This window comes from Heteronotia binoei, chromosome 15 (assembly GCF_032191835.1).
Source record: "Heteronotia binoei isolate CCM8104 ecotype False Entrance Well chromosome 15, APGP_CSIRO_Hbin_v1, whole genome shotgun sequence".
Classification (NCBI taxonomy): Eukaryota; Metazoa; Chordata; class Lepidosauria; order Squamata; family Gekkonidae; genus Heteronotia; species Heteronotia binoei.
This window is the reverse complement of record NC_083237.1, coordinates 11,199,775-11,210,197: the sequence shown is the minus strand read 5'-3', so window position 1 is coordinate 11,210,197 and position 10,423 is coordinate 11,199,775. Positions and strand designations below refer to the sequence as shown.

At 43.8% G+C, this 10,423-nt stretch overlaps 1 protein-coding gene across 1 annotated transcript in view; it reads left to right on the top strand.

Moving 5' to 3' along the window:
* Window positions 1–203: 203 nt before the first annotated feature.
* LOC132583013 (vomeronasal type-2 receptor 26-like) overlaps window positions 204–10,423 on the top strand; it is a 30,575-nt gene continuing 20,355 nt past the window's right edge. The window contains exons 1-2 of the mRNA XM_060254679.1: window positions 204–406; window positions 1,413–1,516. Coding sequence (XP_060110662.1) covers window positions 204–406; window positions 1,413–1,516 — 307 coding nt within the window. The remainder of the gene's footprint in view (window positions 407–1,412; window positions 1,517–10,423) is intronic.

Here is a 10,423-nt window from a genome sequence, read left to right as displayed (position 1 = left end):
GGTCCAACATGAGAAAGTGGGTGGGGAAAAGACTGACCAACTCAGTTGTCTTTTCCTGCTTCCTCATTCAAGCAGCCATTTCTTTGGTGTGGTTGGGAACCTCACCACTGTTTCCAGATTTTGACACCCAGTCACTGACTGAAGAGATCATAGTGAAATGCAATGAAGGATCTGTCACAATGTTTTATATTGCTCTGGGCTACATGGGGTTTCTGTCCCTCATCCGCTTGACTGTGGCTTTCCTAGCCAGGAAGTTGCTGGACAGTTTTAATGAAGCCAAGTTCATCACGTTCAGCATGCTGATCTTTTGCAGTGTTTTGGTCTCTTTTGTTCCAACCTATCTGAGCAGCAAAGGGAAATCCACGGTAGCCGTGGAGATCTTCTCTATCTTGGTGTCCAGTGCTGGGTTACTAGGCTGCATCTTTTCTCCAAAATGCTATATTATTTTTTTTAGACCTGAGTTAAACAGGAGACAGGACCTAATAAGGCGAAAAAATAATAATGTTCATGGGTCTTAATATCTGTTCTTCTGCTTTCCTGAAAGAAGCCAGAACCAGCTAAAATAAGAATAAAGACATGGGCAAAGTGCTTTCAGTGTATTTCTAAGGCTTGAATTTGTGCCTAGTGAAGAAGAAGAAGATATTGAATTTATATCCCGCCCTCCACTCCGAAGAGACTCAGAGCGGCTCACAATTTCCTTTAACTTCCTCCCCCACAACAGACACCTTGTGAGGTGGGTGGGGCTGGAGAGGGCTCTAACAGCAGCTGCCCTTAAGGACAACCTCTACCAGAGCTATGGCTGACCCAAGGCCATGCTAGCAGGTGCAAGTGGAGGAGTGGGGAATCAAACCCGGATCTCCCATATAAGATTCCGTACACTTAACCACTACACCAAACTGGCTCTCCTGGCATTGCAAAAACTAGAATTTAAAATGACATTTTAAAGAAAATGCTCGCTCCTATTGAGGAATATGTGGTATTACATGGGAAACGCTACTATTCTGGGTCTTCCTCCTTTCAATCATTTGCTTTTATTTATTTTATTGACGACTGCAGATATATACCTCGCCCTTCTCTCTGAATCAGAGACTCAGAGCGGCTTACAATCTCCTATATCTTCTCCCCCCACAACAGACACCCTGTAAGGTGGGTGGGGCTGAGAGGGCTCTCACAGCAGCTGCCCTTTCAAGGACAACTCCTGCGATAGCTATGGCTAACCCAAGGCCATTCCAGCAGCTGTAAGGGGAGGAGAGGGAATCAAACCTGGTTCTCCCAGATAGGAGTCCACATATTTAACCACTACACCAAACTGGCTCTTACTTACTCAATTAATTTATACTGCACCTTTCTATCTAGTGGGGACTAAAGCTGTTTGCATCATTTCCCTCTCCTCCATTTCTCCCTCACAACAGGTTTACACTGCTGCACAGCAAATTGCAGGTTGCCCTGGCATGGAGCAGATGGTGTGAAATTGCCAGCTTGCTTCGGACTGAAATGGAAGCCTGCCTGGAGCAAGGTGAGTGAGGAATCAGTCCTTGACTGTGATGCATTACTAAGATCATTTTCTAAACAATTTCAGAAAAGTTTTTGTGAAGAAGAAGATATTGGATTAATATCCCACCCTCCACTCCGAAGAGTCTCAGAGCGGCTCACAATCTCCTTTATCTTCCTCCCCCACAACAGACACCCTGTGAGGTAGATGAAGATATTGGATTTATGTCCCGCCCTCCACTCTGAAGAGTCTCAGAGTGGCTCACAATCTCCTTTACCTTCCTCCCTCACAACAGACACCCTGTGATGTAGATAAGATATTGTATTTATATCCCACCCTCCACTCCGAAGAGTCTCAGAGCGGCTCAAAATCTCCTTCCCCTTCCTCCCCCACAACAGACACCGTGTGAGGTAGATAAGATATTGGATTTATATCCCACCCTCCACTCCAAAGAGTCTCAGAGTAGCTCAAAATCTCCTTTCCCTTCCTCCCCCACAACAGACACCTTGTGAGGTAGATGAAGGTATTGGATTTATATCCTGCCCTCCACTCCAAAGAGTCCCAGAGCGGCTCACAATCTCCTTTCCCTTCCTCCCCCACAACAGACACCCTGTGAGGTGGATGGGGCTGGAGATCTGAAATTATTTTAGACTGCCAAATGGATGACCTTCAGAAAATCTAAGGAAGAAGCCCCCTTAATGAGGCTTCCTTTACTAAGATCCTTTTCTAAACAATTTTGGAAAAGGGATCTGAAATAAATTCCTTCCTTCCTTCCATTTATATCCCACCCTCCCCGCCAAAGCAGGGTCAGAAAGGCAAGTAACATCAAACCAATTAAACTATATAAATATGAAAAACATATAATACTGAAACAATCTATCATACTGAAACTGTTTATGCTTGTAGCTGCCACCACCTCCAGTGGCAGTGAATTCCAGTGGCCAAAAAAACAAAAACAAAAACAAACCAAGTGCCATCAGGAGGTTCACAAGTGGGGCTAGAAGCTCCTCCACTTTGCCCCCCCCCCCCAAGCACCAAGAATACAGAGCATCACTGCCCCAGACAGTTCCAATAATATGCTGTGGCTAATAGCCACTGCTCCATATTTGTATCCAGTCCCCTCTTGAAGCTGTCTATGCTTGTAGCTGCCACCACCTCCTTTGGCAGTGAATACCACATTTTATTCACCCTTTGGTTGAAGAAGTACTTCCTTTTATCTGTTCTAACTCGACTGCTCAGCAATTTCATTGAATGCCCACGAGTTCTTGTATTGTGAGAAAGGGAGAAAAGGACTTCTTTGTCTACTTTCTGATGTTGAAAGCATATAATACTGAAACAAGCATAGACAGCTTCAAGATGGGAATGGATAAGCATATGGAGCAGAGGTCCATCAGTGGCTATTAGCCACAGCTTATAGTTGGAACTCTCTGTCTGGGGCAGTGATGCTCTGTATTCTTGTGCTTGGGGGGGGCAGTGGAAGGGCTTCTACCCCCACTGGTGGGCCTCTTGATGGCACTTGGCTTTTTTGGGCACTGTGTGACACAGAGTGTTGGACTGGATGGGTCATTGGCCTGATCCATGTTCTTATTTTCTGATGTTCAGACAGAGTTCCAAGCAGAAGAAACTGAAGCCTTGCTGCTGTAAGTTACTGGCAAACAACAATTATACAAAATTGTAATTATAATATTCAAAATTTAGAAAAAAACAACAATTTCAAGTATACAAATGAATAAACAACTCAATTTGTGTTTTTTTCTTTCCTTCTACACTTTGACCCAACAAGCTCCTGTAACGGGAATACCCTATTCATACGTTACCAATTTCAGCCGGATCAATAACGGAGGCAGTGGAGACGAGGTATCAGGAAAACAGCTTTCTTTATTTTACGTGCACATGGACATTTGCACACGGGCTTCAGACTCCCAGGTCTGAGCGAGCAATTACAGTTGACAGCTGCCTTTTATTAGGGTGCCCCACCGCCACAACTACCTCAACACCTCTCAGCTTCCCAGGTCCCTGGGATGCTGGCAAAAACATGCATCAACCACAATTTGTGCTATTTATCAGCTTGTCGGTTCGTCCTCCTGGGTTCGTCTACCTTATATGGGCTTCTCTTGTTGCCAGCTGTCCCTTGTTACTTCATTATTACCAAACACATTCCTTATTGCTAAATTGCTTTCTAACTGGCATATCTGTTCTACCTTCTGAAAAAGAGGAAGTTCTTTCCTCTTGCTGCTGATGTCCCAGCTGTTCTGTGGTTTTGCTCTAAAGGTCAGTAACCTCTTGTCAGCTAGGCGGTTTCCCGAGGCCTCAGCAGGTTACTTCCTCTCTTACTCAGAGACCTTTTTCTAAAAGCACTGTTATTTATTTCTAGCATTGCTAAGCCATATATTGATCAGATATTCGCTATAGATTTGTTTTCTTTTGGCCTGATGCCACACTCCCATATCAATTTTTATTTATTTGTTTATTTATCTAAGATTTATATCCCGCCCTTCCCACTAGGTGGCTCAGGGCGGCTTACAGCATGTAAAACTAACATAAAGTATAAGGTATCAAATTAAGCATTAAAATTAACATTACATAATTTATAATTAAAATCTAAACATTTGTTATATACATAAAACATAAAATCATTCAGCGGTCTTGAGCTACACTCAATTCAGATTTGATGTTCTGTGTTCAATATTCAATACTCAGTGCCGGTTAGTTGTGGGCCAGCCGGAAGAGGGCTGTCTTACAGGCCCTGCGGAATTGGGTAAGGTCCCGCAGGGCCCTTACCTCTTCCGGCAGCTGGTTCCACCAGGATGGAACCATTACAGAGAAGGCTCTGTCCCTTGTAGCTTTCAAACGGGCTTCCTTTGGCCCGGGGACAACCAGGAGGTTTTGAGTTCCCGATCTCAGTGCTCGCTGGGGAACATGTGGGAAGAGACGGTCCCTCAGGTAGGCAGGTCCTAGGCCATATAGGGCTTTAAAGGTAATAACCAGCACCTTGTACTGAACTCGGTAAGATATTGGCAGCCAGTGCAGAGCTCGATGTCCCGGCTGAATGTGCTCCCACCTTGGGAGCCCCAGTAACAACCGGGCGTCGTCGTTCTGCACCAGCTGTAGTTTCCGGGTTCGGCACAGGGGCAGCCCCATGTAGAGGGCATTGCAGTAGTCCAACCTCGAGGTGACCGTAGCATGGATCACCGTTGCTAGATCGTCGCGCTCCAGGAAGGGAGCCAGCTGCCTTGCCCGCCTAAGATGGAAGAATGCGGACTTGGCAGTGGCTGCTATCTGGGCCTCCATTGTTAAGGAAGGCTCCAGAAGTACCGCCAGGCTCCTGACTCTATGCGTCGCAATCAGCGGTGCACCGTCAAAAACCGGAAGGGGTATTTCCCTTCCCGGACCCCGACGGCCCAAGCAAAGGACCTCTGTCTTCGCCGGATTTAGCCTCAGCCCGCTCTGCTTGAGCCACCCAGCCACAGCCTGTAGTGCCCGGTCCAGATTTTGTGAGGCGCAGACCGGCCGGTCGTCCATAAGCAGATCAATCAGGAGGTAGCAAGACAGCAGTTCAGACCATATTAAACTCCACTACCATCATTTCAGTGATTTAAAAGCAAAACCAGTGCTCTTCTTTGGTGGTTGACAGTGGAGACCAAGGCTGTATTCCAAATTTCTAAGCTAATCATGGGGCCATCATGGTGATATTAGCTACCTTCCAGTTTTCAGGAAGAGAACAGATTTTAATGAAAGATTACATATTTTTGTCAGGTGATCCACAATTTCACCTTTGAGTTCTTCCGGAACTCTTGGATGTATGCCATCCGGGCCTGGTGACTTATCAGTTTTTAAATTGTCTATCAGTTGTAGGACCTTCTCTCTCATCACCTCAATCTGGCTCATGTCTTTCAACACCCCTCCTGAAATCATCATTTCTGGAGTGGGCAAACACTTCTCATCTTCCACATTGAAGACAGAGGTAAAGAATGCATTTAGTTTCTCAGCCATTTCGCTATCATCATTCAGTAATCCCTTTACCCCTTGGTCATCCAAGCACCCTACTGCCTCCCTACCTTTCCTGCTTCTAATCATCCTAAGAAACCACCTTAAGAAATCCTGTGATTTGAAGGGCTTTCTCCCAGCTTCAGGTGGTGCGCCAGCTGTGCCCATTCCCAATTCATTCTGATCTACTCACAATGATCCATTCCTTGGGTCCTTCTAAACTGGTTTGTACTTGAAGAAATCCTTGGAAAAGGTGCAGCGGCTTCAGCTAGTGAACAATACTGCAGCTAGACTGCTGGTCCGTGCCCATTATCAGAATAATGTGATCCAAATCCTTCAATAATTACGCTGGGTTCCAAACTGCTCTAATTCCAATTCATACTGTTGGTGTTGGCCTCTAAAACTCTACCTGGCTTGAAATGGGAGTATCTTTCCCAGACATTCTGGCTAAGTAACTGAGTTGACATGAAGTGGCCCTACTGACTGTTTCATTGATCTAGGGTCTTTTTTTTTTTTTGTCTGGTTTGTACACGAGAAAGGGCTGTTCAGTGGAAGTCCCAATATTATGGATCAACCACCCCAGGAAGGTGTGCCTAGTCCCTTCAGTCTTGATCTTTAGAAGACAGTGGAAGACAGAGTATTCTTAACAGATTTTGATTAATTCTTCTTCCTAATGTCAGTTTTAAGCTATGATCTTAAGTTGTGGGTCTTACATATTCTACACATTTTATTATATTTTATCACTATTTACATTGGAAGCTGCCTTGAGTTCTTATAAGGTAGGAAGGCAGTTAATAAATATCTTAGATGAATATATTTAAATGAAATATTTTTTTTGAAAAAACTGTTTCTCCTAAGGGCAGCAATCTGTGTATACAAAGGGTGAGACTACAGACACCTAGGAAGAGATATGTTTTATTAGTTAAACTGGTTCATTGCTAGTGCTGCAGTTCAGTTTTATCTATTATTTGACCAAGCAAGCCAAGCATGCTTCCCCACCCTGAACTCCACATCTCTAATCTTTCTGTTGCCTTCTTGAAACCCATAAAGGTTGCTAGGCAAACCAGTGTCTGCCCTTCACCTTGATTGGACCAAAGTTCTGTAGGATAGCCTTGATGGATTCATGAGGGTATAGTGAGTCAACTGGAACAGGAGAAAATTTAGAGGAACCAGGGGGATTGGCAATTTTTCCTCTACAAGCCTTAGAAGCTTATACCCTACACCGTAATAGATGTGGGCAATGATGTTTCTTTTAGAATGGAAGCTGTGAGTCACTTTTATGACTGTGGCCAAAAAGGATGAATTTTGTAAATAAATAAAACCATTTTACCAAAAAAAAAAAACCCTTGGAGAAGGAGTTAATTTGATTGACCACCAAGAGTTCTGATAAAATATACTGCACATTGTCTGCACATACAGAAGGTTTTGCACTGGATCCCCTATCAAAGTCACAGCTTCGTTTTCTTCAAGTTTGCTCATCAGAGCAATTACGAATCTGTCTCCCTTTGCTTGCATTACTTCAGATTTTATTTTTTTTTTTCTTTATTTATATTCCACCCTCCTTGTAAACATGCTCAGGAAAAGTCCCAGCAATAATGCTAAAAAAATGATGCATAATAAACATGAGTTCAAAACAGACAAAAATGTAACCTGTTTGCTTCCAAGTTTTCTAAAGTTACCGTTGGCAGAAGTAATTATTTCCCATTCGAATTGTCCAAATCACTGTAATTTTCTCTCTCCTCCAAAGCTCCCTTGGCCTTGGAGAAAATTTAGAAATAGGAAATGAATAGTTATAAAAACCATCCAGCTATTGACAGCTGGAAGGAGGAACTCTCTGAAGATGAATTTAATTCTTCAGAAGTTGCCTTTTTAAGACAGACATGCTATCTGATCATCTTTGCTCTGAAGAGGTATGTTAATGAAGGAAGGCTGAGTCTGTGAGAAGGTACAAGAAGGATTCTTATTCCTGGTAGTATGTTGGAACTAGTGCTGCTGCTGCTTCTACCTTCACTTACATCCAAAACAGAGGCCATCAAGTGTGGTGTGAAGGATCCACTCCCTGTTCCGCATGAATGGTTCCAGCCGGGAGATCTTCTCATTGGTGAAATTGCTTCTCATTTATTTTACCATTTGCATGAAATAAACTTCAGACAACATCCTGCTCAAGAGTTATACAGGGATCCATAGTAAGGAATTATTAGGTATTTCTACCTGACCCTGCATTTTAGCACAGGTATATTGACGGGCATGGGTAGTCAAAGGGGGCGGGGAAGAAGACTCTTGGCCCTCCCCACCGGTGTTCCTCTTTTCTGATCATATTCAGAATCTTATTGATCAAAGCTTGTTTGTAGTCCATAAAATTAGTCATTTTAAAAATTTGTCTTCATCCAGAAAGAACAACTCTTCCTGAGCTGGAGAGCAGCAGACAGCATTAACACACTCTCCAAACTTTTGTTGATGGAGACATGCTTATAACACCCTTATCTGAATCTCCACACAAGAAACTCTCTGCTATCTCTGTATTCCATACTGTCTTGTGTAGTGTTCTTTCATTTATTAACAACAACCTCACCCAACCAAGAGTGTGATTATTCTTCATATCTCTGTTTTCAGTACAATGATAAAATTTTACCAGCATGTCCTGGCTCTGGTGTTTGCCATAAAAGAGATTAACCAAAATCCCACATTCTTGCTCAACATCACTCTTGGGTTCCACATCTATGATAGCTGCTATGATATGAAAATGACCTATCGTACCACCCTTGGTTTGCTCTATAAATTGCATCGATATGTTCCTAACTATGAATGTGATGTCCACAAAAACATAGTAGCTGTCATTGGGGGATTTAGCTCTGATACCTCTTTCCACATGTCAGATATCCTAAGTCTATACAAGATTCCACAGGTAAGATCTGTGATTAGAAGAAATGATGTAAAAATACTTATATTTATGTTCTGGGAGTTTTGGAAGTGTTAAGGAAGATGGGGTGGGTGGGTTAATGTCAGTAAAAATGAATACAAGGAAAGTTGCTTCATGCAAGGAAAGAGAATAAGGAGAAGTCAAGAAGTTCTGGGGATAAGTGGTAGAACATCTGTTTTGTTTAGAATTGGCAGATTCAATCTCTGACATTTTCTGTTATGCTTTTGTGTTAGGTGATGTGACAAACCGTTAACATAAATACCTGGAGAGGCACTGTCAATCAAAATAGCCATTATTGGCCATTATTCCAGTTGCTGACTCATTATGAGGCAACACAATCTGTTCATGTGATTAGAAGATGTTTCAAATTATAATGGTCATTTTCTGGGATTTTCTTTGAGGGGAGTATTAAGGAAAATAGAGGGGGTGAATGTTAAAAAATATGAATGCAAAGAAAGTTGCTTCAACACAAGGGAGGAGAATAACAAGGGGGAATCAGGAAGGTCTGAGCATAATGTTAGGGAAACTGCTCTCAAAATAAAGTTGGGGAATTAGAGTGAGAGACAGCTAGCCCCACAACGGAATCTTTGTTATCAATTGTATACCAGGCTCAACCGATCAGAGAGTCAATGCTCAATAAAGAACTCTAATTTAATAAAATCAATTGTGGTTTATTTGAAACAATAGTTCGTTCACACAAGGTACAAAATCAATCACACATTCATACAGGTCTAGGAAAAATAGAGAGATCGATAGGGGAACATAAAGGAATTGACATACAGGGTAATACTACCTCTCGCAGACTCCAATGGAAGGCTCCGATGGCGACGAATGAGGAAATGGGGGAAAGGTCCCGAAACTGATCAGGAATCGGGGGTGTTACTACCCAGCGGGAATGGGGGGGTTTACTGAGTAGAGGGCACACCTGTGGGTAGCTAGTCCACAGGTTATATAGAGTCACCTTAGTCCTGAGGGGATGGGAGGTGACTGGGAGTGGTAATGGGAGGTTCTGCTGATGACCAAGAAGGCTGGACTTCGGCTGGACCAATGGTGGGTCAATGGCGACACCTGATTGGGTGTGTACTTCAACCAATGAACATCACCTTCATCCTGGGCATCCTGGAAACTTCCAGGTTGCGACAGGGCCTGGGGCGGCTCCGTAGGTATCAATGTGGGAATGACTGGGTGATTGGGAGGAGATGGGATTAACTGGGAAAGGGACAATAGAGAATCAGATATGCACCTAGGTATTCCGGTGTAGACAAAAAGGCTTGATGGTATCAGGAGAGATTCTTCCTCTTTCTCAACTCTCCGGGGTGAAGACAGTTGTTTAGGAAACCACTGGGCAATCAGGATTAATAGTGGAGCCATTAATCCATTCATAAACTAAGTGGGTTGCTTGCGGGCTAGGAATGACTCAAGGTGTGTACGTGAGGTTCCCACATAGAAGGAATGAAGCCCAACCAGGCAGGAAGATGGCTACATGTGGTGTAAGCAAAACACAGTGGTTTCCATGCTTAACGCTTCACACCGTTCGCCTGGACAGCTCCGTGGCGGCGTAGCCTCCTCCTTGCCATGGCGGGTTCCACGTGATGGCGGGGACAAGTTAGAGCGCGGCTGCAGACACTCTGTGCCTGACTCAAGCGCTCATATACTTGTTAATAGGTACACTGGAGTCTTATGTAGTTCCTGGGTAGCATCACTCGCATTCACTGGCCAGGCGGATGCAAGCTTACTTCTCCAGGCGCCCTGGCAACCATGTTGGTGATCATGATGGGCACATATTAGGAAAAGTAGGGGGTTTTTCCTCACAGTTCCCCCCCTCGAGACTGACGTCACCGCCTAGTGGCGAAGTCTCGCATATGCAACGGATAAAAATAAAGAAAAACGGGGCTTCGTTAAGAGGGCGTTAAACCCTTGAAGCATGGGAAATCTACTATGGAATACCGGCTACCTGCAAAAAGGTTGGAGCCACTATCTAAAACTACTCAAAAACATAATTTAAAAATGCCAATGGGCCATCA